Genomic DNA, 27,621 nt, shown 5'->3' on the forward strand with positions numbered 1-27,621 from the left:
TCGGAACACATTCATTTAACTCAATAGGGAATGAGGGGTCAGTGAAGTGCCTCCTGTGTGCTTGGGACTGGACTAATTGCTGTCAACACATAAATTCAATTCTCTCAGCAACCCAGTAGGCAAGAACAACCCAGTGTAAAAGCTCGGGAAACTGTTCCAAGAGGTCGAGCATCTTGGTCACACAGTTTATAGGTGACAGACCTGCAATAAGAACCTGAGTCAGCCAACTCCACTACTCCAGGCATCCTCCACTGGACTGGGGGTAGCTCACCTGATGCATTGCCCATGCGGTCCCCCTGCTAAGGGAGAGACTTCCCTGGGGTTGTCCTTGTAACTGCTGGTACCCTAGCAAGCTGGTACCACTTTTCAGGATGCCTTTCTCACAGAACGCTCAGAAGACAGACACATCCCATTCTGTAGGGCACACCGTCTCAATATCCAGAACTTAGTCTCATTCTCCTGAGCAAATGCAGACTCCACGGCCTCCTCTGCATCCACTCAGCTGCCACTGCCTTAGTCAGGTGGAATTCTCCAGGGCTGAGACGTGGGCTTCGGTGTTTGATAAGAGGATTCCAGCACAGCCTCTTTCATTTACTGGCCATGGCACCTTCGGCAACTTCTCTAAGGCTTCGTTTTCTCACGTGTAAATGAAGATGATTACTATCTCCAGGAGCCCTGAAAGGATTAAGTGGGATAGTGCTTAGATGTCATTTCTGCATATGAGTGTTCATGTATGTATCTGGGGGGAGGGGGGGAGGGACCCAAAGGTCTCCTCGGATTCTCAAAGGGGGGATTTCACAAGAGATTAAGGACTCCTAACCTAGAAAATTGCAACAGCCTCCTAACTGGTCTATCGACATTCTTTCTCACCTCCCACCCCTGTCCCCACCACTATTCCCTGACAAAATGCAAGTGTAATTATGTCACTCTGCCACCTACAATCTTTTAGTAGCACCCCATTGCCCACAGCAGCTATCTAGACCTTTAGAGCAAACTTTTTTCTGTAAAGGGCTAGATAGTAAACATTTTAGGCATTGGCTGTATGGTCTCTGTCTCAGCTGATCAACTCCTGCTGTAGTGTGAAACCACACATAAACAAAACATAAATGAATGAACTTGGCTATGCTCCAATAAAACTTTACAAAACTTGGTAGCGGGCCAAATTTGGCCCACAGGCTGTAGTTTGCCAACTCCTGGCCTATGAGATAAATTCTGGACTCTTTAACCCAATGTGCAGGACCCTCACTTTCCTCCCCTATTTCTCCCAGCCTCATTTCTCACTTCCCCATGAACCACACTTGACACTCAAGCAAATTTTTCTCAGCACCCTCAGTACATACTATTATGCCTTCTGTGCCTTCTTCTTTCACAACACTTATCACATTAAAGGGCTATAATTGTTTGCATATCTGCTTTCCCAGCTAGTGTTTTCTCCTTAAGGGCAGGGACTCTGCTGTTATTTGTTTTTGCAATCCCAAAACATGGCAAAAGATTTTCATTCAGGAAATGTTTGATGGATGGAAGACCTACCTTCCAATTCCTATTGCCATGCAATGAATTACCCTAAAACTTAGTGATAAAAACAACAATTGTTTTATTATGCTCACAGATTCTGTGAGTCTGGAATTTTAACAGGGCACAATGGGATGGCTTGTCTCTGCCTTGAATCTGGGGCATCTGCTGGGAACACTGGAGGTGACTCAAACAGCTGGAGGCTGGAAGGTCAACATCCATATTGGCTCTTCATTTACATGTCCAGCACTTTAGCAGGGATGCCAGGGAGCCTGGGCTCAGCTGGGTCTTTCACCCAGAGTCCCTTTATGTGCTCTCCAGCCCGGAGGTCTCAGTGCAGTCAGACTTCTACATAGCAGATCACCTCCCCCAGATCAAAGGCCCCAAGAGAGCCAGGTGGGAAACCTGGCCTTTTCTTACCTGGCCTTGGAAGCCACACAGCATCCCTTTAGCTGTATTCATTGGGGTACAAGCCAGTCATAAGTCCAGACAGATGCAAGAGGCGAGATCTAGACACTACCTCTTGATGGAGAAACAGCGAGGTCACGTTGTAGAAGAGACAGTGTGGGATGGGAGATGCTGCTGAGGCCATCTTTGGAAAATCCAGCCAGCCACGGCCTGTACAGGAATCAGTGAGGGAATGAATGAGTCCTGGTACAAGGAGCCAGTGCCGCAGCCTGCGGGAGAGTCAGCCTTTGTGTCCCCAGTGAGGAGGGAAGTCTGTGGCTGCCTCGGTCAGCATTTATGTCCTTTGCCTTAAAGGGACTCCATATACCAGGGCCTTGTGCTGTCTCTCACTTCTCTCTCATCTCACCCCCAGGAGAAGCGGATTTATGATCTGAAAAAGAAAAATCAAGAACTAGAGAAATTCAAATTTGTGCTCAACTACAAAATAAAGGAGCTGAAGAAGCAAATAGAACCTCGAGAGGATGAGATCAAGGTGATGAAGGAACAGATTCAGGAGGTGAGAAACCGTCTGCAGCACCCTGGCCTCTCAGACCCTCTGTCTCTGCCTCCACTGTCCCTAGCTGGCCTGGGGAGAATGAAAGCTCTCCTCTCAGCCCTTCTCTTCTCCCAAGGTGTGTGCAGCCTCCGTGCCTCAGATGATGCCACAAGGGAGGCCATAGCTCAGCTGGGCTCTCGGTTGTACAAAAGCGAAATGCTTTGGGATTTAGCTTGCCATGGGGCTCTGGAGAATGGGCTTTGGCTCTACCAGCGCCTCCATGTGCTGCTCTGAGCCCTGGAAGGGGAGAGCAGGTGTTAGGCCATCAGCCACCAGAGGGCAGTGCGTACTCAGCAAACAGGCCGTGTTCCCAGAAAGCAACCCCTCTGGTTCAACACTTTCTCTCAAACTGGAAATGCTGGTTGGGGCCCTAGGAGAGAGGCCGTGGTGTTTGAACTTCATCTGATACGGAATGAGAAGTCATCCAGGGCTCTTGAGCAGAACAGCGGCATAATTAGGCATATGTTCTGGGAAGCAAACAGGATGAAGGCAGAGAGGAGAGAGATTAGAAGTGAGATCAACTGGACAAGGGTCTCTGAGCGTCCACTGAGGCACAAGTGTTCCCTGTGTACCCCTGTCAGCCTTCCCCACTGGGCAGAAAGCAGCTAACTGTGGGACCATGGATGACCTATAACTGAATTCTTGATTTTCCCCCAACTTCCCCCCCAAATTCTTGATTTTTTTCCCTTCTCTTCCTCCAGTTTCTCATTTCTCAGTAAATGGTACCATGGTTGACATGTAAGGTAGAAATTAGAAGTCTTTCCTGATTCTTCCCTTCCCTTAACTCCTGTATCCAAATCATCACCAATACCTACCAGATCAATTCCCAAAGGATATCACAAATCCAATCCTCCTTCCCCACTGCTGCTGTCACCCAGTCCAAGCCTACACCATCTCTTATCTGGACCTGACTCCAGCCTCCAGTCAGTCTCCACATGGAGGCCAGAGTGAATGCCCCAGTGGTGTCCCATCCTACCTAGCGTACAATCCAGAGCCCACAAGGCCCTGCATGATCCATCCAGCCCCTATCACCTCTCCAGCCTCATCTCAAGGCTCCAGCCTCATCTCCAGGCTCCCTCCCCTGCTTCAGCCCACTGGCTTTCTTACAGTGCAGTTCCTACGTAAGCCAGCTTTTCCATCTCAGGACCTGCAGTGCTGCTCCCTCTGCCTGGAAGTCCCTGTCACCCGGATGGTCACATGACTGGCTTCTTTCATCTTTCAGGTCTCGACTTATATGTCACCTGTTCAAGGAAGCTGTCCCTGACCACCCTAGACAAAATAGGCTCCTGGTCCACCACCCACCCCACCCCCATTTTCTCTAATGATTTGTCTGAGCAAGGATAACAAGGGTGCCAGAGAGCACTGATGACTTAGCCAGAATTGGATGCACGAGAGCTATGGTCATGCTGGTCGGCCCAGTGAAGTCTTTTCTCTAGGAGGCCCAGTAAAGAAGCCAGGTAGGGATCAATCCAGGGCTGGGGCATCCAGAGAGGGTATGTCCCTGTGGCAATGACTTTCTCCTTGGCTTCTGGGATGAAGAAAGATGCCCCCAACTGACCGCAGAACTGCCTCCTCTGGGCTTTCTGCCATTCTTGAGTGACTTCAGGCCCCAAAATGGTAGCTTGGTCCATACAGGCTGCTATGAAAAAATACCTGAGACAGGGTGATTTAATAAACAACAGAAATGTATTGCTCACAGTTCTGGTGGCTGTGAAGTCCAAGATCTAAGTGCCAATAGATTTGGTGTCTGGTGAGATGCCTGCTACGTGTCCTCACATGGCGGAAGGACAGAGGGGGCTGAAAAGCTCCCTCAGGCCTCTTTTCTAAGGGCACTAATCCCACGGATGAGGACAGCTCCCTCATGACCTAGTCACTTCCCAAAGGCCCTGCCTCCGGATACCATCACCTTGGGGGTTAGGTTTCAACATAAGAATTTTGGGAGTCACATACATTCAGATCATAGCAGCAGCCCAAGAAGAAGAGAGAACGAGCAGAGGCCCCGCCTGCCTGGAAGGGCAGCATGCTGCAGGCCTCTGGAGAGCACTGCTCGTTTCTCCTTCCTCCTCATTTGACATGTCTGCCAGCTCTATTTAACGTTGGATCAGCTGTTTTCTAAAGCTCAGTTTCCTTTCCACCCCAGCACACCTGGGGGATTATTTACTTTTCCTGACAGTAACGGGGCCAACTATGGCCCTGATGCTCAGCAGGGAATATGCCCACACCTTGGGAGCAATGCATACAGGACCCCTCCTGCCTTCACCCTTGTGCCAGTTGCTGCCAGCGCTGATATTTGGGCCTGGTTCCTTCAAGAAGCCCACAACCTCGGGGCTTCTCTCTGGGGTCAGAGACACATTCAGCGCCCCCGCTGTGGATGTCTTGTGAATTTCCTTTTCCTCCAGAAGGAAGCCTCGAGCTCACTTGCAGAGCTGAGACCTCTCACGACACTTCCCTCATTCAGGTACCTCCCCTTCACATATACTTTTCCAGCTTCTCTCCAGTGACTCAAGGGTCCCTCTGTTCTTCCTAGGGGATAAGTTTCCAGAATTTTGTCATTTTACACTCATTTATTTATTCATCTAATGCAGGTTTCTCAACCTCAACAATATAAACGTTCGGGGGTAGATAATTCTCTGTTGTGGAGGGTCTGTCCCGTGCATTGTAGGATGTTTAGCAGCGTCCTTGGTCTCTACCCATAGATGCCAGTAGCACCCCCTGCCCAAGGTGTTAAAACCAAAACTATCTCTAGATGTTCCCAAATTGTCCCCAGGGAGCAAAATGTTTTCCACCCTCCCCTCCTTCCACTCCTCTGAGTGTGAAGAACAACGTATGGAAAAATAGATGGAATTTCCACACTGGGAAAGGGAGGCTTGTTCCCACATACTAGGCTAGTCTTCTGGCTGTCCAGCCAGCTACCCAAATTTGACATATTTCACAATTTTTCTATACAGATTATTTTTATTCACAGAGTAGTTTAAGACTTTTCCTGCCCCCCCCCAAAAAAAGAGCAGATGTAAAGAATACACTCCCGTGTCTGTCTCTTCCATTCTAACCTAATCTGTCACTGCTGACCTCAGATTGTAGAGAAAGCAGCACCCTCAGCTGCAGGCACTTAGACGTGAACTTCAGGAATCCTGCAAATTGGAAAAGCCCCCTTTCTCTCTTCTAGCTGCCATGTCCTTGGTCTAGTACACTATCTATCATCTCTTGCCCGGGCTGCAGCAGCAGCCTCCTGACTGGTCTACCTGGCTCCAGTCTTGCTATTTCCAGTAGAACCTCTGCCTCAGGCCCTCCTAGATGCAAATCAGATCATGCCATCCCTGGTAAAACCCTTCAGTGGCTCCCTGAGCTTTCAGGATAAAGGCCGAACTTCTGACCAAGATAAAGGCCACACTTCTGACCCTTGCAACCTCCACCTCTGAGTCCTGCATGAGCCAGCTCAGTTGGCCTCTTCAGCCCCTCCACTCTCCCCCTTCCTCAAATGCACCCTCCTGCAGCCACCCTGAACCACTGGAACCTGCAGAGATGCACCTGCCTGCCCACGCCTCTGGCCCTCTCTGTGTGCAGCCTGTTCTCTCTGCCCGGGATTCTCATAACTCTTTTGTCTTCTAATACTTACTCTTCCTACAAAACCCAGCTGAAGCACCCCTTCTTTGGGAGCCACCTGCTTACCTCCTATGTGTACACGCAGGGCACTTTCTACCTCAGTCACAGATGGTGTTTATCCTGTTCCACCTTAACTTCTTGCTTAATATCTCCTAAATCCCTCTGCAACTGAGGCTTCTTGAAGACAGAAACTACCTCTTAATCAGCCCTATATCCACAAGCCCACAACAGCTAGGCAGCCCTTTTTAGTGGGCACATTCTTTCTTTAGCTGTGCAAATGCCCACCCTTGCTGTGTGTCCTCCACAAGGTGACTCTATGTAGCTTTGCCAACACTACCTGTTTATCTTGTCATTCTTCCAGAGGCAGATTGTCCCAGGCCCTCCTCATGCCCCACTATTGCTCCCTTTTGCCCACCACACTTGCTGTTCATTTATTCCTTCATCCAATATTTAAGTGCCACCTTTATGCCAGGCGTGTGTCAAAGGGCTATTCTGTCTAATAAAATGCTTCCAGTAATGAAAAAAATATTCTAAAAACTGCCCTTTCATGTCCAGAACATGGATGTGGCTCACTGGGGCCTCCTGGTACCCCAGAAGGTTGCCAAGAGCCTTGAAATCTGACCAAGGGGCCTAGAGTAGACTAGGAGGGCTACTTCACCCAGCTGTGAAAAAAACCCATCCCCCCAAAACTGTCCCAGCCCCCAAAACAGCAAATACTAGTGTCCACAGATTTAGTGAATCTAGGTGGGAACTAGAAAAGAAATAGTCTAGAATCAGGGGAAATGCTCCCACCGAAAGACTTCAGTTCTCGATTACAATTTCATCCTCTTACTTTCTTGTCTTTGACTCTTTTTCCCTCGTTCTCTATAGATGGAATCTGAGCTGGAGCGTTTCCATAAGCAGAACACGAAACTGGAGCTGAACATCACGGAATTGTGGCAGAAATTAAGAGCCACGGATCAGGAGATGCTCCGAGAGATACAGAAGGTGTGAGGATTTTCAGAGTCTGGCAGCTCTTGGATCCCAAATCTGGCACCTGTTTGCACTGGGCAGCTGGCTTCTAAGAGACGGAGCCAGCCCATTGCTAAGATACATTTCCCATTTTAACTCATGTTCTTTACTTGCTCACAGCCCTGCCTAATTTCAGGCCCATGGAAATTTACATGACTGAATCTATCTGAGACTATAAAATGACTTTGGGTAAAGTGATCAAGCGGGTGGGAAGCCAGTTTCATAGAAACTTTCATAGCATTTGGTTTATTTGGCCTAGGGAAGAACATGCTTGGAGAGGTCATTTGTAGTCGGCGGTTAAAGGCTTTGACTACAAAAAAATTGCTAAGGCTAGGAGAACCTCAAAGATCATCTATTTCAGTCTCTTTATGTTATAAATACGGAAAGTAAGGCCAGAGAAATTAGGAGGTTAGGAAACTTCACCCAGCACCCATTGCTAGTTAGCACGTATGGATCCAGTACTGGAAACCAGGTCTTCTGGTGCTGGGCTAGGCTGGGTTGCACCCTCTACCCTGAGCACAGGCCACTCTACTGTGTGTTGAGTCAGACTGAATTTTTCCATCCTCCATGTTAAGCATTGACTCTGTACTAGGTAACACTAGAAGCTGCAGAGCTACAGACAAGAACTGGGGCAGATCCTGCCCTTCACAAGCTGAAGAGGCTGATAGGTGATTTGTGTAATAATTATAAGGCAAGGTAGAAAGTGATGGAATGTGTATAAAGGGCTATGGGAACAAAGAGGAAGGAGCAACTCTCTCTCTAGGCCAGGGTCAGGAAGATGGGGTGTCCAAGAAAGCATGATCGAAGAGGGGGATCTAGCCCAAGTGTGCAGATGAACCAATCTGCCCAATTTCGTGACTTTTCCCCACCCATTCGCAGCAGCACTCCTGACTGTCAGGAAGGACAAACACTGGATACACTGATAAGGGGGATATGGAAGCCCTGGCCAGAGGTCTGCGAGAGAAATGATACCATCGGTCTTGGCCCTAAAGGAATATGGGCAATCATCCTTTCATTTTTTAAGGCCAATGGTCCTGAAAGGAATCCAGAGCCAATAAAGGAGCCCTCTGTGTGGCCTCTTAAGGATGAAGCCATGTAGGTTCAGGCCAGCCCGACCCAGGCAGGTGCATAGGAGTTCTAGTGCCTGCACTGTGGCCATGTGTCCATCTAGGTCTCTGTGCCAGTGTGGCCCCTGTCAGTTAGCTGTAAGTCCCAGACAAGGTGTCTCTCATCCCTTTCTGTGCCATCAGCCTCTGCCTGCAGCCCCTGCCCCTCCTCCTGGAGAGCCCCTACAGTGCGTGAAGTAAATGTCTCTGATTGCAGAAGCGCAACTTGGAAGCGCTGGTCAGACGGTTTAAGACCGACCTTCACAACTGCGTGGCGTACATCCAGGAGCCCCGGCTGCTGAAGGAGAAGATCCGGGGTCTCTTTGAGAAGTACGTGCAGCGAGCAGACATGGTGAGCTCAGCCTCCCCTCCCGCCCTGTCCTCCCCTGCGGGGTCTCCCCTCCCTCGCTGAGAGTGTCCACGCCCGTCAGGTGGAGATCGCAGGGCTGAACACAGACCTGCAGCAGGAGTATGCCCGTCAGCGGGAGCATCTGGAGAGGAACCTGGCCACTCTCAAGAAGAAGGTGGTCAAGGAGGGAGAGCTGCACCGCACCGACTACGTCCGCATCATGCAGGTACCCTCACGCTCCCCGCAGCTCCCCTGGAGGCTGGGCCATCTGAGATGAGAGAGCCTGTCGAGGCTGCTCAGGGCTCCCCAGAGGTCCAGGGTACCTGCCAGCTTTCCCTACAGCTTTCTCTTGGCTCCTCTGATCTCCCAGGGCTCATCCTCGCTGTGAGCATGGCCAAGAATCCTGCCAACCAAGTTTCCAGGCCTCTCTGTGCCCACCCTCTGTCCCACCAGTGCCCCTACCCTTCACCAGGCACCTCCACTCCTTTTTTTCCACTCCATCTTTATCCAAAGCATGCCTGTGTCCTGCCTCACTCCTCTCAGTGACCCCTGGTCCCTCTGGGCCTTCCTCCATGTCATTTTGGCTCTTCTGAGTCACTCTCTCCCATCTGCTCTCCTGGGTCTACCTCCTATTCCACCTTGCTTTATACACTGCTTTTTATCCTGCTGTGCACGTCACATGGCCCTGCCAGAACACACGTCTCCACCTGCCTCCTCTGACTTTTCTGGTGCCTCGGGTCTCTGCCCTTATCTCTTGGTTCCAGAGCTAGCCACACCAGCCCGGTGTTGGCCTCCCTCTGACTTAATGAGCTCCTCACGCCCACCTCCCGGGCTCCTTCGCAGGGCTGTTAGAGAGCCTGACCCCATTACTGCCACCTCCGCCTGAGCATGATCAGGACTGCCAGTTGGGATTCTTCTTCCAGATTTCTGCTTGGGTGTCAGTATCATCTGTGGCAATTAATGTGAATTAAAGAGAACATCAGAATCACACTTATGAAGCACATACCTCCTTATATGTTTACATTTCTTTCATGCCATAATTAAAATACTGGAATGATGAGGGGTTGCAGTTGGATTTTAACAAACCAGTTCCCAGCTTGGCCTGTCCATGCTCAACTGGGCAGAACACACTGCAATCCGGCCAGACCCAGACCTGGCTGGTTTCATGCCATCTTACAACCAGTCCCCGCCTAAATGCAGCCCCTCCCGCCAAAACACTGCCCTACTCCTGGCTCCCCAAAGCAGGCGGAGGCCCAGAGATAGGAGTGGGTCCAACTGGTGGGACCCAGCAGCCACACACAGAGCCATTGCTAAGGGCCTCGAGTGCCTGGAGTGTGCAGAGCCCCCTGGGGCTGTAGAGTGCAGCAAGTGCGGCAGTGGAACCAGGGTGACAGCAGGAGCAGATGTCAGCTGGTGACTTCAGTGAGCTCTCAGCTGTGCCCTGCCAGCAGGACACAGACCGGAGGGGTCCTCCAGGGCTGCGTCCCTCTCTCCATGCCAAGCAGATGCCCAAAGCAAATGTCAGTTTGGAGACATTTGAGAAGGAGGAGAAGGAAAAAGGTGAAGACCATGGCTAGCCAGAAGGTGCAAGTGTCACTGAGCAAGAGGCTGTCAGGCAGGCATCGTGTCTTCTCTTGCTCCTCCATACCCCAGAGGGTGCTGGGCCAGCTCCTGCCCAGTCCCACCCCTCCCTGATGCCTGGCAGAGGGAGCCGTCAGGAGGGAAGTCTCCCGAAGAGCGTTGTCTCCAGCAGCGTTGTAAACCTGTGTGCCGTGGAGTCCTGTGGACCCAGAGAAATGACTCAGACAAATGCAGGGGACAAGAGGGCCCCAGCAGGGCTCTGGGTCCTCCCCCAACCAGAGAGGCTCCCTTCTGATTACAGTGGGGCTCTGTAAGATTTTGTTGCAAAAAGTTTGGAAGATTAAAAAAGAGAGAGAGAGAGAGAGAAACTTTCAAAACCACTGTTCTGGTTGCTAAAAATTGTTCCTTCTTCGATCTTAAAGTTGTAGGAGGGGCTGGGCCAGGGCCAGGCAAGATAGCAGGGCCTGTGTAGGCATGTCTGGACTCAGAACCATGTCCCCACCCTGGGTGGGGGGAGGACAGTGGGCGCTGGCACTGTGCAGACCCAGGTTTATCCTGCTGCCGGGAGACCTCAGGTAAATTCCTTAACTTCTCCAGGAGCTGCCCTCCTTATCTGTAAAATGGGGAAGAAAACACCAACCTCAGCGAGTCACTGCAAGGGTCGAATGAGATGACCAGTGTAAAACACAGTACAAAATAGCCTGGTACAGAAGAGGTGCTCAAAACAATGCTTTTTCCCTTCCCCTCCTCCAAGCAAAGAACCTATTCAGTACCCAAGGTGGAAATCCAGTGGGAGAGGCAGAAGCCCATCACAGCATGGGCCAGGAGTGCCTGTGGACTGGGCATGGGGGAAGGGCCAGCAAAACTGCTTCCAGGCCCCCAGCTGGTGGCCCGGGCTCCCGCTGTCTTGGTATATGTTGTCAGGAGCTGGCTAGAGCTGCGTCTGTGGGTACCAGGGCCCCGGCACCTCAATCCAAAAAGGCCAGGGTGGACTCTAATGAGAGCAACTCATTGGAAAATAACTGAGGAAATGAGGTCACTGTCTCATTTGTATGTTCAGGTAGGAGCTGAGGGCCTCCCCACTGCATTCTTCAGCACGTTTGCAGATATGAAAATAGGAGACGCTGTGGAATACAAACATCTAGGACACGCATTTCATTCATTCAGCACACATTTTTTGAAGGCTTCTTACACAGCAAGCTCTGTGTCAGCCGTGGAGATTCCAAGATGAGTGTGATAGTGTCCCTACCCTCAAGGAGCCCATCACACGGAACTTGGACCAGATGCAAATAATCACGGCTCGGTACAGTGTGTCTAGTGCTGGGGGCTCATCGTGAAAGTAGGGTTCAATTATGCCTTGGGGACTCATGGAAGGCTTGAGAGGAAGTGGCATTTGAGCAGGGCCTTGAAGGGTGAGTAGAGGGTGATCAGGGAACAACTGGGAGAAGAGCCCTCCAGCACAGGGCACAACCCGAGAAAAAGAGCAAGGTCGGTGGGGTGTTTGGAGACGGCTGAGCCCGCAGACCTTAGTATACTGCATGACCCTAAGGTCTTGTTGAAAGGGCCTTCCATCTGCCAAGGAGCATAAAGTTTATCCTGTACACAATTGCCACCAAGATTTCTTAAACAGATAGGGTGCTGTCTTTATTTTGAAGACTAATTCAGTTGGTAGGGTGGAAAGACTGATGGAGAAAGAGGCAGGTGGCAGGAAACCTGTTAGGAGATGGCTGTCATGTTAAGGGTAGAAGAGAAAGGCTCGGAGAAGGGAAAGCTGAGATGTCAAAAGGTATTCCAGAGGAGAAATGATGAATAGAAACGTCAGGTGAGACATGGAGGAAGGTGGGAAGAAGGGCGAAGGATTCCAGGACAGCTCATTTATGCAGCTAGGCAGGTGGCGCTCCCACTAACTGTGGGTTCCAGAAAGACGCCGCAGACCCAAGGCTTCCACGTTCACAGAATAAATCTGTTGCCTGTTTCTTCCACGCTGTGAGGCACTGCAGTATTCTTAAAGGTGTCAACTCAGGGCAGGCCAGTAGGGGGTGCTGTAGGCACTCCTTTCCTTTCTCTGCTCAACAAAATTGTCTGAAAGATCTGCCAGTCATCAGTCACTTCCAAAGGCCAAAGGGAGTCCTGGACAGCTCACATAGCCCCTTTGTTTAGAAAGCTCTCTATATACATGGAACTTAGCACCCCTAACCAGTCACATTCCCCAAGAGTGGGCACTTGATGGGCCCCAGCTGAGATTTTTGCTATAGCCAAGTAGCCTGATGGGGTGGGGGGTGGGGGGTGTCCAGAGGGTTGGAGGGGCTTTGGTTGGCCATCCTGACCAGGGATGGGTTAGGAACAGAAGGCTCAGCAAGCCTGTGGCATTCACAGCTTCAATTCACAGAGTTACCCAAAGCACATACAGTTGACCTCAACATGACCTCAAGACTCCTCAGAATGCAGGCCACCCTGGAAAACATTTTTGGGGAACCCAGCTTGTACTTATTGCGGGTGCCTGGGCCATACTGTGTGAGGTACTGGAATGGAGGTGATGCGATGGGAGGTGAGAAAGCAGAGCCTGGGAGGCAGTGGTCTGAGAGGACCCGGGCACTATGGAGGCAGACACACCAGCTTCAAACCCCAGCTCTACCACTCGCACACTGCCTCAGTTTCCTCGGAAGGTTGTTGTAAAGATGCAATGAGGTAATGTATGTACATGGCTTGATGCATTGCAGGGGTCCAGTCAACACCTGCAGTTACGGTGACTCTTGCTGTTTTTATCATCATCAAGCTTTTAGTGTCTTAAGTTCTGCTGCTTCCTCTTGGCTCCAGACCTGGAACACTCCTCTCCATTCTCTGCTTCCCCTGGGGCCTTCCTCACATTGGGTCGGGCCCCTGCTTCAGGTTCTCCTGGCATCTCTCCATATTGGAGCCAAGCAGGACCTCCCATGTCTGGCACAGTGACCAGTGCATAGTAGGCTTTCAGGAACTGGCTCTGAGGAACCAGTTTTGGAACCACACTTTGATAAGGATCAAGTCATGCTTGGGGGTCCATTTAGGTAACATTTTGGTGACCTCCACATCACGGAGGTGTCAAAGGCTGGCATGGGGTCAGACATAGGTTTTCACACCAAAGGGTACCAGGAGCCAGAAATCCCAGTTACGTGACAGAGTTGTAGAGGGTGGAGGGGCAGGGAGAAACTAGGGCAGGGACTTCACTGGGGGCCATCACAGTGGTAGGAGAGATGTAGAGAGCTTGCGACAAATCACAGCAGGGAGGACGAACATGAGATTCGGCCCAGACCCAGAGTCGATAGGATTTGGTGACAAAATGACTGGAGACAACCAAGAAGAGGAAGTAACTAAAGATGTGACCCAAGAGGTGCTTTTCATTTCTAGTCTTTATTCTGGTTACTATTATTACTTTATTGAATGAGGCAGAAGAAATGAAGCAAAGCAAAGCCAACCGAGAGGCAGGAAGAGACAGTCCCAGCGAGCGAGCAAGTCGGCCACGATTTCTTTGTGGCTCTTCTAAGACCCCCCTTCTGTTCTTGTCTCCTCTCCCTGATCCTTACTCCTTGGTCTGTGATTTCCTCATTAGTAGGAATCTCTTCTTATTCAACTTCGTGCCCACTACATTAGTCATTCATTTGTTTATTCAGTCCACAAATATCTATTGAGCACCTCTTACATGCAAAGCAGGGTCCAAGGTCTTAGAACCCAATAAATATGTATTGAATTGATTGTGTCGTGATATAAAGTTGGCATGGAGAAGGTCCAGGGGAGGAAACTAGCAGAGATTTTTACTGGACAGCATCTGCAAAGGAAATGTGGGAGACTCGTCACCAAGGCCTGTGCTGGTTAAAAGGGTAAAGCACCAGATGGAGAAAACCTGACTCACAGAAACACAGGCACAAAGCCTACCCTGGAGAATGAGGGACTGGCAATATAATTGGGCATGTCATCCAAGAGAGTGAGAATTTTTTTTTAAAATAAGGAATGCTGAAATTAAATGATATACTGAAAATCTAAAGGTATAGATCTATGCTTAAAGCATCTCTAGAGGAAAAGAATCTGCTGGGTTGTCTCCAGCCCAGCCCCAGCTCCCTCCTGGGCTCCACAGGCACATCCCCATAGCAGAGGACTTCTTGTCCCAGCTCAGTGAGAGCAGTGCTTGAGATCATCCTGTTCTCTGGGCCCTGACTCCATACTCAACATGTCTGAGATCATGTTCCAAGTAGAAGCAGTCTGTTCCCAGCATAGGTCCATTTTGTGTAAATTTGGCCCGCATCTGCCTTTCCTGGCACTCAGACCCTCAAGAGCTTTACTACTCAGGGTGTGCACTGGCCTGTGGACCAGCAGGAGCATCTCTTTGGAGCTGTCAAGATATGCAGAATCCCAGAGCCCACTCCAGACGTACTGAGTCAGAAGCTGCACTTAGCAAGGTGCTCAAGGGATTTACTTGCACGGTCATGTGCGAGGTGCTGCTGTAGACGAACTGACTCCTGAGGCTGTGGGCTCTAAGATCTAAGTGGCAGTCTCTCTGGGCACATGGTGACAGGGATTCCTCCATGGTGTCACCGTGAGCCCTTGTGCTGAGTGTAAAATGGAAGCAGAGATCTGAGGTGTGGCAATAAGAGAGAAGAGACAGCTTGGTCCCAGAGTGCAGAGCACTCGCCACCTACCCTCCTGCAACTTCATCCTCACTCCTCTCTGCTCCCCTCTTCTCACTTTGCATTCCAGTGACACAGAACTGCTGCAAATCTTCCCCCACCCCACATCAGCTGTGTCATACTTCTGTGCCCTTGCTCCAATTGTCAGGGGTGTCCCTTAACCCACTCCTTGATAACTCCTTCAAGCTTCAGTCTAGGGGTCAATTTCTAGGAATGCCTCATTTAGGCCGGGCTAAGTGCCTTCCCCATGTGCCCCACTCCTGCATCTCAGCAAGGTGGCCTCCTCACTATACTGAGCCATATTCCTCACTCAACTCCTCAACAGCAGGGCTATGTCTTACTTTCCATATACCCCAGGATCAGCGCAGTGCCTGCATAATATGGAGTACCTACATAATAGATATTCAATAAATATTTTTTGGATAGATGGATGGATGGATGGATTGATGGATATTTGTCAAATACAAACAAAAGAAGTGAAATTTCAATGGATGTAGCAGATGTTAATTATCCATTTACTTTTCTGTGTTATTCACTAAACAGCATGCTGCGGGCAGGGACCATGTCTTATTTCTGTCTGCATTCCAAAGACTTAGCAGATATCCTGTAAAAAAATGCAGGTTCAACAAACGAATGAAAAAAAAAAAAAAGAATGACATACAGCACAGTACCTAGGAGTTGTGGAACCAAACTGTTGAAGTTGAAATCCTGGCTCTACCACTTGCTAGCTGTGTAACCTGAGCAAGTTACATAACCTCTCTGTGCCTCAATTTCATCTTCTATAAAATCGTGATTGTAATAGAATCTAGCCATCAGGGTATTATTTATGATGCTTAAATGCATTAAATTCATGTAAAAAGTGCTTAGGAAAGCATCGTCGTTGCTGTTGATGTGGGAAAGAGCCTGGCTGGATGGGAACGGTGCTGAGTTCACCAGAAGGTAAGTTAGCTGGTGCCTCAAGAGGCTGAGCCATGAGCTGGGATAAAGACTCATGCTGCAATACAGTGTCTGGAGAGTTGACGTGGGTCCAGACTCTCAGCCCCAGGAGGGCATGCCCTGTGCCCAGCAAGTACTCATCCATCCATACTCACTCTCCTTCTTTTCTGCAGGAAAATGTCACTCTGATCAAGGAAATTAATGAGCTCCGCCGTGAGTTGAAGTTCACCCGCTCCCAAGTCTATGACCTTGAGGCAGCTTTGAAACTGACCAAGAAAATTCGGCCACAAGAAGTTCCAGAAGCAGGTAACATTACCAGTGGCCAGGAGAGATGAGCACTGGGATCAAGGGACCAAAGGTGCCACAACAAGCAGCTGTCCCTTTGGCTTTTCCTCTATACCCACGGCCTTCTGAGAGCTTTCCATGACACATGCCTGCTCTGCAAAGGATCCATGAGAACCTTATCACATTCAAACACTCAGAGATCCACGGTCCCTGTTGGAAATCCTTGGGGTTAGCTACAGTTCAGAATTTAGAAAGAGCATGGTATGTACATATTATGTAGCATTCCCGGAGGGGTCTGGGGAAGTGCCCTAAAATCAAACACATTAGTTTTTCTGTAGTGACATATGAATTTTCTCACTAGGTTTCATGAATTTTAAAAAGCCTTCTATTTTAGATCTTTTTGCATTTTAGAATAAGGAATTGTGGACCTGTATAATTAAAATGAAGACAAAAAGAAAGGTGAGAAATGATTTAAAGGAAGAGGGGAAAGAATTACATTAGAAATGTTAAATGAATTAGTTACCTCAATTATATCCTAAAGTTCCTCTGAATTTCTGACAGCCGAGGCAAAAAGGGAGACAAAGAAATATGATAGTTTATGTAGTTCTCATTGTGTGGTTAAAGGAAGTTTTTTTCTGAAGAAACAAACCTCTTCCTGGCACTGAATTCTATGAGAAACCTATCACATGAATCCTTATGAAAGGAATGTTGAATAACAACAGGCAGTCTTTAACTACAGGCATTCAGACAATAAAGCAATATTCTTCAGGTGTATATTTATCTGGACAATGAATAAAAACCAAGAGTAAAAGGCATTTCTATGGAAAATTTAGCCATCATGGTTCAGGTATTTTGTTTTCTAGTGGTCTACATTCAGGAATAAAGCTCAGAGAACTTGATGAATTGAAACATCCCATAGTTACCAATTAGTGTCTTTTAAATGTAACTTGTCTAATATACTATGGTTATTTAGATATTGTCGCTGGGGGAAAATGGCTGAGGGGTACACAGGAACTCCACTATTTTTGCAACTTCTGGTTAGTCTTAAACTATTACAGATTAAATATATATAAAATTGTACATATTTATATATTACCATATGTGTGCGTGTGTGCATATATGTATACATATTCTGTGTGTGTGTGTGTGTGTGTGTGTAAATTTGTCTCACGTACCCTTTTAGTTCAGGTTGAAGCTCAGACAAGAGTAAACCCTCTGAGTAATACCTGAAATAATGTCAGGTCTACAGGACTGACGTGAGGGCACAGCATGTGTTGTAAAGGCTGAGATACTTCTCAGACGTGAAATCATCTTCTCTTGGAGATAAAGCACAGATGTGCCTGTGAACAACTGCAAAACTTCTCTTTAAAAATGTTTCAAATATGCCCAAGCACCCTTACAAATACTGAGTTGGGACCTCCTCAGGATGCTATATGATATAGCCAGGTTCTTCACATTACTATTACAGAAATTTCCAGACATGTGCAAAAATAGAGAGAAAGGTCTAATGAATTCCCATGAATTTATTCCCCAACTTCAACAAATGTCAGTGCTTGCCACTCTTGTTTCATCAGTATCTCCCTCCCCACCCAGTTATTTCCTCCCACACCCACCGTGGATTATTTTGAAGCAAACCAAACATCATATCATTTGTGTGATATAGTTTTACTCAAGGAAGATTTCATTTGTAACAATTGAAGACTGGTGTTACCAATTGTCTTTCTCTATCGTGAAGAACCTAAATATACTTCCTCAAGTTGTTTGAGGAATTGACCAGTTCAGTTGGTTTTTAAGAATTCTTTATCTGAACAGGAGAGGTTGTCATCCCAAACCACTATTTCAGTTTTAGCAGCATTTGTTTTTTTTTATACACACAATTAACTAACAGAGTTAATAGATACACCTGCTTGTTTTTTAATTCTTCAAACCATATCATTAGAACTTCTGATTAAACATAACTAATTGAAAACTAAAATAGCATAAATAAACCATAAGAACAAAGAAAACACAAAGGGAAACAAAAGACAAAAATTTTGAAAATGGGAAAATAGATGGATGCATGGTAACTGACTTCATAAACCCAAGAAACCTGAATCCTAAGCCAAAATTGGGGAAGCTAGAAGAAACCTAAGGTATGCCAAAAAAAAAAACATTCAAAAGGCTCAGGAATTATCAGGTGCAGATTATCTCTAGAAGTGGAGGTAAAGGCAGAGCTGAAAACAGGAAGGCAGATCTGTTTAAGAAGCTGTTACGTCCACCTAGTATCCAACGCAATCATCATATGGGTCTATTTTTAACCATTGAACAGATTCAATACAACCCCTATCAAAATCTCAATGATTTTTTTGCCAAAAGAGAAAAATTCATTCTAAAATTCATATGGAATCTCAGGGTACCCTGAGTGGCCAAAATCATCTTGAAAAAGAACAAAGTTGAAGCTCTCACACTTTCTGATTTCAAAACTTACTACAAAGCTATGGTAATCAAAATAGTGTGGCACAGCATAAAGACAGCTGTGTAGACCAATGGGATGAAATAGACAACCCAGAAATAAACCCTTGCATATATGGTCAAGTGATTGTCAACAGGGCACCAAGACCATTCAATGGGGAAAGGATAACCTTTTCAAAAAAATAGTGCTGGGAAAACTAGATATCCACATGCAAAAGAATAAAGATGGACCCTTATGTTACACCATATACAAAAATTAATTCAAAATGGATGAAAGATCTAAACAAAAGAGTTAAAACCATAAAACTCTTAGAAGAAAGCATAGAGGAAAATCTTCATGACATTGGATTTGGCAATTATTTGTTTGGTGAATGACACCAAAAGTACAGGCAACAAAATAAAAAATAGATAAATTGGTCTTCATCAAAATGTAAAACGTTCATGCATCTAAGAACACTATTAACAGAGTGAGAAGGCAACCCACAGAATGAAAGAAAAATATTTGCAAATGATATACCTGATAAAAGATTGATAACCGGAATATATAAAGAAGTCCTACAACTCAACAATGACAAAAATTTTAGATGGACAGAGGACTTGAATAGACACTTCTCCAAGAAAAATATACAGATGGCCAATAAGCACATGTGAAGATGCTCAGCATCACTAACCAGTAGGCAAGTGTAAATCAAAACCACAATGAGCTACTACTTCTCACCCATCAGAATGGCTGTTATAAAAACAAAAACAAAAACAAACAAAAAACAGAATATAGCAAGTATAGGCAAGGAAGCAGAGAAATTGGAATCTTTGTGCACCACTGGTGGGGGGTGTAAAATGGTGCAGTCCTTATGGAAAACAATATAGCAGCTCCTCAAAAAATTAAAAATAAAATTGCCATATGATCCAGCAATTCCACTTCTGGCTATATATTCAAAAAAACTGAAAGCCAGGAACTCAAAGATGTATGTGTACACCCATGCTTATAGCAACATTATTCACAAATGCCAAAAGGTGGAAGCAATCCAAGTATCCATCAATGGATGGAATGGATACTATGTGGTATATACATGCAATGGAATAGTATTCAACTTTAAAAAAGAAGGAAATTATGACACATGATACAACATGGATGAGCCTAGAAGACATTATGTTAAGTGAAATAAGCCAGTGCCAAAAGAACAAATATTGAATGATTCTACTTAAATGAGGTTCCTGAAATAGTCAAATTCATAGAGACAGAAAGTAGAACGGTGGTTGCCAGGTACTGAGTAGAGAGGCACAGAGTTAGTGTTTAACAGGTACACAGTTGTAGCTGGGTAAGATGAAAAGGTTCTGGAGACGGACGGTGGTAATGGTTGTACCCCAATGTAAATGTACTTTAAGCCTCAGAACTATACACTTAAAATGGTGAATTTTGGTTTTTGTGGGGTTTTTTATTAGCATATTCATTGTTACAAATCATTCTTATTCTTTATGCCCCTTATCCAATCTCTCCCCTTCCCCCTCCCATCCCGCCTTTCCCTCCCCCTCCCCCCTCTAATGACCATAGACTTGTTCTCTCCATCTGATAGATTAACTGTTCCTCTGTTGGTCTGTTGCCTAGATGATTAGATGATCTGTCCAGTACTGAGACAGGTGTGATCAAGTCCTCCGCTATTATAGTAAATCACGTGCTGCTTCTATTACTCCGGAGTGTGCTTTGTGGAGAGAACTTTTTTTTTTTTTTTTTTTTTTTTGGCCTCTGCTGGTACCTCTCCTTGTGAGAGTCTGACATGCAATCTGGTTGCAGCTGGGTTCAGCTGCCCCTGGCTCCACACCTCAGGGCCCCAATGGGACCCTAGGGCGGTCAAGGTAGCTTGCCTAGTTGCGGCTGGGCTCGGCTTCCCCCAGATCCATACCTCAGGACCCCAGCAGGGCCCAGGGCAGTGGCAGCAGCTTGCCTAGTTGCAGCTGGTTTCAGCTTCCCCCGATTCCATGCCTTTTTCTAAGATGTTGTTGCAGAACAGTTGGTGGGGGGAGAACGAGAAGGGAAGGGGGAGGGGAAATAGGGTAGGAAGAGGGGGAAGGAGGGGAAATGTGATTGAGTCCCATGGCCCCCGCTCATTTTGGCAGGAGAGACCAGGGGGCTTCCATTAGCAGCTAGATCATTGCTGGGCTGCATGCAGATGTCAGAGGGGTGTGGCTGAAGCCCTCAGCCCCCAACTGCCCCAGCTCAGGAGCCTCGGGCACTTCCTGCAGCAGCTCGGTGGTCATTGCTGGGCTGGTTGCAGATGTGGGTGGTGAGGTTGAGGCACTCAGCCCTCTCTGCTTCCTGGCTTGGGAGTCCAGGGTCCTTCCAGTCCTTCTAGGTCTTATAGGTGTTCTTTGGTGGTGTTAGACCTTTACTAGTTAATGTGGAACTTTGTTTCTGATCTGTGGGTATTTTGTTTTTTCTTTCAGTTCTGTGTTGGATCATTTGCTATTCTCACCACTTAAACTTTGCACTAGAACTAATTTGTTGTCCTTTGGTCACTTCTAAAATGGAGGAACTTCCTGTGGGAACCAGCACTTGAGCCCTGTAGTTGAGCTAAGCTAAATTGCTTTAGTGCTGCTGATTTCCTGGGAAAGGCATTTTGTGCAGCTCAGGTTTTAATTGTTGACCTTGTATGTACTTCCAGGTCTCGTGAGGTCTGGTACACCCAAGTTGCGTGGAAACTGGTCTGGGCCTGAGTCTTTTCAGCAAACTGCTCCCCCTGCAGTTCTAAATTCCTGACTAGTCTCCATTGAGTGGGCCTGTGCTGATTGGGAGGCAGATCAGCTGCCCATGCTGTGCCCCAATGCTCCCCTGGTGGGCCCATCTCCCCCACCACCTGCACTCCAAACACTTCCCATAGGACAGGCCATGCACTGGTCACTTGCAATGACTCACCGGCCTCTGAGTGGCTCCTTTTTTCTGTTGTCTTGGCTCCCCACTCCTATGTGGGTCCACAGGAACCCTGTTAGTGGTCTTGCTGGCCTGAGGGCCAAGGCCCCCTTTTCCCCTGCCACCTCCAAGCATCTTCATATGAAGAGCACAGCTGTGGCTTTTGCCAGTTCTTGCTCCATGTGCTCACCAGCTCCAGCCTTGAAGTGGCCAGGGCTCAAAATGGTGGGAGCGATCCTTTCTTTCTCTTGGCTTCTCCTGCCTTTATGAACTCTGTAGGTCTCTCCTCCTCTTCCCCTGAGCTTTAGTAGCACCAGGTTGGCCATCATTGCTCTTTAATAGTTGTAAATTGGTTGACTTGCAGAAGACAGTAATGCTGGGGACTATCTATTCTGCCATCTTGACTGGAAGCCTAAAATGGTAAATTCTATTATGTATATTTTACCACAATTTTTTTAAATTTTAAATTTAAAAAAGCATATGATTATATTATCCATGTATCACCATGGAAAAAATCGTTTCTTTATTTAGCCTTTTGGCATTAAAGGATCTGAAACTGTCAATCAACAACAACAACAATAAATCCCAATTGCATTGGATTTCTCAACAATAATTGAAAGCCTGAAGCTGGTTGGAAACCAGAAGACAATGAACCAATGCCTTTAATCTTCCAAGGGAAAATGATTTCCAATCCAGAATTCTATTGCCAGCCAAGTAAGCAATCAAGGGAGAGGGTAGAATTAAGAAATTTTTAGATATATAAGAATCTCAACAAATTTACCTTTCATGCATATTTTCTCAGGAAGCTACTATTGGATGCTCTTCACCGAATATAGGTAGTAAACTAAGAAAGAAGACATAAGATTCAAAAAAACAGGACACTCAAATAAGAGAGAAGCAAGAGAATTTCTAAAATGATGATGAAAGGAGATCCCAGGTAATAGCTCTGCCGCAGGACTAGAGAGTAATCAGTCCAGATTGAGTAGGTCAGAAGGCACTTGGAGGTGGTGAAATTGATAGACTATCTAACAATCTAAAGAGATAACATTTACACAACCACCGAGTTGAGATTGAATTAGCAATATGTAGGTAAATGAAAAAACAAAATAATTATTAACTCCAGAGAAAGCAAATTATTATTCAGAAAAGGAAAAAGTAATTGAAATTGTTGCCTCTGGGGATTGATAAATGGAGTAGAATGTGGAATGGGAGATTACTGTTATTTGTAATAAGCCTCATAGGATTGACTCTAAATTATGGTCATATATAACTTTGATACATAATAATTGTTAAATTAAGAAATAATATTATTAGGAAAAGCATGCTTGCCTTCTAGTTTTCTATTGCAGGCATATCTTTGAAACAAAAAAGGAGTCAAAGCAATATACAGTAAAAGTTAGATAGAGGGGAAAACCTACCTTGCATAAGGAAATAGGTGAGATAAGTATGTGTCAGCCTTGGCTCTGGATGAAAGGAAGATAAAATACAAGAAACAATCTCTCCCTGAGCGTTCCTAACCAAGAGCCCATACTCAGGCTGGTTTAAGTTCAAAATTTACACTCAATTTGTGGCTCAAAGCAACCCTCACTGCAAATTTAGTTTAAAATAACCCCACACTGGTGGTGTACCTATGCCCCAAGCAGAAACAAATGCAAATTCTCTCTGGAAGAAGAGAGAATTAAACCCAGGCTTCAAAGAATTCCCATAGATAATATTCAAAATAACATGAGCTCATAATCAAAAATCACTAAACATTACATGAGGAAATTAACCACCAAGAGTGAAAAGCAACAAAAATTTCAAACTACAGAATAAAACCAACAAAGACCAGGGAAAATAGAATTATTAAAATAAGACTGCTTAACATGTTTAAAGAAATAAGGAGAAATTTGAAAATAAGACAAAAAAAACCAAGAGTCTTCCAAAATTGTACAGGCAGATTTGAAAAAGAACCAGATAATACTTCTAGAAATGAAAACTATAGTAACTGTAATTAGGAACTTGATGGACAGATTGAACAGTAGATTAGACACATCTGAAGGGAGAATTTGTAAATTAAAATAATGAAGAAATTACCCAGATTGTAGCTCAGAGAGACAAAGATATAGTAAAAGCCAAAGAGGATTAGAATGAGATAATCCAATTTATGTCTAATTGAAGTCTGAGAAAGAAAAAATGAGGAGAGGCAACATTACAAATAGAAATAACTGAAAGTTTTTCGGAATTGTTAAAACATCCCAATCATTCAATCCAGGAGGCCCAATGGATCCCAAGCAGAATAAATAAAAAGAAATCTACATCTAAACTTCAGAACACCAAATTCAAAGAGATGTTAAAAGCAGCCAGAGAGAACAGATAGATTGCATGCAAAGGAATAACAATTCAGTTGACATCTGACATCCCAGCAGCAATAGCGTAGCCAGAAATAGTGAAGTAGTATCTTCAAAGTGCTATTTGAAGTGCAAAGAGGTAGTAACTGTCTCCTAGAGTTACGGAACCAGTGAAATTGTCTTCTAACAATGGGACAAAAAGAAGACAATTTTCTGACAAACAAAAACTGAGAGAATTTGTCACCAACAAAACTTCCTTAAAAGAATATCTAAAGAATATACATCAAGAAGAAAAATGATTCCAGAGTAAACTCTGAATACAAGAACAAATGAGCACAGAAAAGATAAATATGCAGAATCTAAACAACTATTAGCTGTATATAGCAATAAATACAATGTCTAAATTGTGGATTAAAATATCAAGATAGAACTAAAATGCTGGGTATTAGCATATAAGCCGGGGGCTTGGAGCTAAAGTATTCTAAGTCTTGTGTTGTTTTACAAGAGGGTGAAGATACTGATTTACTTTGGACTCTTTTAAGTTAAATGTGCACATTAAATTTTTTAGGATAACTAGTGAAAGAAAAGAAGGAAAAGAGGAAGGAAGGGATGGAGGGAGGGAGGGAATACCTCCCCAACCAGTAAAGGGGAAAAAACTAAATTTTAAAAAGGAAGGAGAGAGGGAATAGAAGGAAGGAAGGAAGGAAAGAAAGGAAAATGTGATACAAACATAAAATACACACACACAAAAAAGGTAGAAACGAATCCCCATGTATCAATGATCACATTCTTATTTTCTGTCATTTAAAAATCAGAATGTAATCTGTTGAAGAAAGCTTGTGGGCAGGATGCAGAGAGGGAGACTGAGCAGGTCTGGAAGCGAACAGGTTCTGGGCAGAGCAGGGAACAGGAGGAGACTGAGGATGTGAGGCGAGAGGCCAGGGTAGTGCCACATGGAGAGAACTGACTTCGCACAGCCGTGGGGGAGAGGACAGGAGGGTGTACACGGCCACAGCACACGGAAGGAGGCCATCAAGGGGGCACCCGTGAAACTGAACCACAGCATGATGAGCAGGCAGGTCATTGCCAAAGGAAATGGGAAGAGAATTTGGGGAAGAAAAGGAAGAAACAGAGGAAAACACAGCTGTGCCCTTGAGATGCTCACTGACCAGGGCCAGAGACAGGCGGGGGAACAAGGGCAGAAGTCCCACATTGGGCCCCCTGGACCATCTGCCATGTGAGCTGGTCTCCCGAGAGGCAGGGCGGCATCTCTGAACATTTATGGGACAGTGTTGCCCAGGCCAGGCAAGTTCCAGGAGATGACTGCTCCCAGAGGCCAGCCGCCAGCCAGTGGCTCTGTGTGGCCCCTGAGCTGCCCTGTGTGTCTGCAGTGTCTGCTCCTGCCTTCCTCGCATGTGTGGGAGGAGCCTGCCAGTGCCATACATCCCAGTGCCTGAGGACGCTCAGCCTCCCCCACTGATTGTGCAGCCTGGAGGTCCTTACAGCTGCAGTCTGCATCAGGATCCTTATAATGCCTGGAGAAGGATAGTGTGCCCGATCCTGCTGGTGGCAGGGCAGAGAGAGGAAGAATTCCAAGTGCTGGAATATTTTCAGGCTCTCTTTACTGGGTACGTCTAGGACTGTGGCTTCACAAGCACTGGTTGGGTCCCCCTGGGATGCCAGATGGTGACTAGGGCAAGTAGCTGTGTGTTCAGACTGATGGGAGAGAGCGCAGAGCTTAGTTCAGAGTATGCTAGTAATCAGGAAAGAGGAAGCGGCTGCAGGAGCAGGTGGAGAGGTGAGCAGGAACTAGCTGGTGGGGAGCAACGCAGGCCCGAGCAGGCGCACAGGCTGGCAGACCTGTGTGTGCTGCACTTTCCCCAGGGTGCTGCTCTCCCAGGTCACAGCCTGACCCTGGGGGTGGTTACCAGGGGCAGCTAATAGCAGAGGGAGGATGAAGGGTCGAGACCCAGGGAAAGAAGAAATACAAAAAGATGAGGACCCTAGAAATTGCAAAAAAGAAGAGTCAAGCAGCAAAGGCAGAAAGAGAAGGGTCCAGACTTCCCCTGGGGGAAAGGAAGGGATAAGCCAAGAGCTCTTTGACTGTTGGCCCCATGAGACCAATTAGAGGCCTAAGGCAAGGCTGGCCACCGGCCTCTGCTGACCACTTCCTCTTTAAAACTCTCTCCTGCTTGGTCTCCAGCATCTGTTCCTTTTTAGTCTTTCCTCCAGATGTATGGGGAAGGAGTTGGCAGTGGACAGGAAAGAGATCCCCCTTCCTCTGAGAGTTGTTTGACTGGTAGGGAGTTGGAGACAGTGAAGCAGGTGGCAATGTCACCTGCTAAGAGTGAGGGAGAGGAGGTATAGCAGAGGTTGAAGTTCAGAAGCACTGCTATGAGGAATGGGAGGGTTTGCTTACTGTGGGCACAAAGCCCATCAGGACCTAGAGACCAAGAATTTGCATCTTACTTTACTTTTTTCAGTAGCACCCAGCAGGCCAGATGTAGAACTGGAAACACTGAAGGGCTGGTTTATCTCAGGTCTGGGCTGTGCAGGGCACATGGGACAGAAGGATGAGGCCACTAGAATACTAGTGTGCTGTCAAGAAAATGTAGGAAGAAACTCACTATGGGTCTAGCTGTCCAGAAAAGGCAGTGAATCTAAAAGGAACCCATTTGGTAAGTAGGAAATGGAGTTGTCCAGGAAGAAGAGGTTTCAATTCAGTCAAAGATGACACGTGTTGAGCATAAGGCAGAGAATGGAGTACCAGTATTAAAGATTTAAAAGATGCAAGATCCTGGGGAGAGATGAGGGAGCAGGTGCCTGCATGGCATGGAGGCCAAGGTCATTAACGCTGGGAGTTCAGCCTTGTGAGGCCGGGGCGTGGGATGAGCCGTGGACCTGTGGACACACATTGCCCAGGATGATGGCAGCACCAGAGACAGGGAGGATGACTGAGAGTTTGGGGGAAAATCCTCAAGGAACATGAGTGAGTGAAGGCTTCCGAGCAGGTGGACTGGGGGGCTCAGGAGGGGGCTGATGGGGTCACGCTCAGTATTCACCTTACCACTGTGAAGTGTGTCTCTCCATCTCTCCATCTCTCTGCTAGACAGTGAAGTAGCTTATCTCTGTATCTCTAGTATCTGGAACTGGGTGTCTGCCCCACAGTCGGTGCCCAATAAATGCTTGAGGAGGCAGGGAGGGAGAAGGGAGGATAGGCTGGTTTCAGAAAAGCTTTGCAGCCATCCAGTGGACAGGCCCACCTCAGCCCCGCTGTGTCCCTACAGTGCCCAGCAGGGACATGCTCAGTATCGCTCCCACCATGAGATTGAACGAGCAAGAAGAAACTGGGAGAATCATCGAGATGCAACGCATAGAAATCCGGCGCCTCAGAGACCAGATCCAAGAGCAAGAGCAGGTCCCGGGGTTCCACACTCCCCCTGGAATTCGGCTTCCTTCCCTCCTCGACTCAGAGGTAGACTTTGAGTTACAGACCAAGTGACCCCGTCTGGTGAGCTATCTCCAGCCACAGCCAGAAGCAGCACCATGTGCATGTGCTCAGGCTAAACGCATGCTGGAGTCCCTGCAGTCCCTGCAGCACTGACCCCACCAACCTCTTTCTCTTGCCCTTGGGAGTTTGGGACATGGTCAGAATAAAGGTGTTTGCCCATAGCCTTGTCCAGCTTCTGCTTAGCTAGGGGATTGGGTGCAGGGGAGGGAAAAATGGGAGCTTGAGGACCAGGGGGCTCCAGCTTATCCAAAGCCAATGCAGCTTGTCCCTGTCTGGCCACAGGGCTGCCTGGTGCCACAGAGATCACACTGGACGTGGGGCTGGCTTCCTGTCACCCTTTCCTCTTGCCTGCTACTTCTCACCTGTCTTTCTCCTCTGCC

General features: G+C 47.0%; 1 protein-coding gene across 1 annotated transcript in view; it reads left to right on the forward strand.

Moving 5' to 3' along the window:
- The window catches only part of CFAP57 (cilia and flagella associated protein 57), a 71,410-nt gene extending 44,178 nt beyond the window's left edge, over positions 1-27,232 (forward strand). The window contains exons 17-22 of the mRNA XM_063106744.1: positions 2,333-2,476; positions 6,989-7,105; positions 8,453-8,587; positions 8,667-8,810; positions 15,933-16,065; positions 27,018-27,232. Coding sequence (XP_062962814.1) covers positions 2,333-2,476; positions 6,989-7,105; positions 8,453-8,587; positions 8,667-8,810; positions 15,933-16,065; positions 27,018-27,232 — 888 coding nt within the window. The remainder of the gene's footprint in view (positions 1-2,332; positions 2,477-6,988; positions 7,106-8,452; positions 8,588-8,666; positions 8,811-15,932; positions 16,066-27,017) is intronic.
- The last annotated feature ends 389 nt before the right edge of the window (positions 27,233-27,621 follow it).

This window comes from Cynocephalus volans, chromosome 8 (genome assembly GCF_027409185.1).
Source record: "Cynocephalus volans isolate mCynVol1 chromosome 8, mCynVol1.pri, whole genome shotgun sequence".
NCBI lineage: Eukaryota > Metazoa > Chordata > Mammalia > Dermoptera > Cynocephalidae > Cynocephalus > Cynocephalus volans.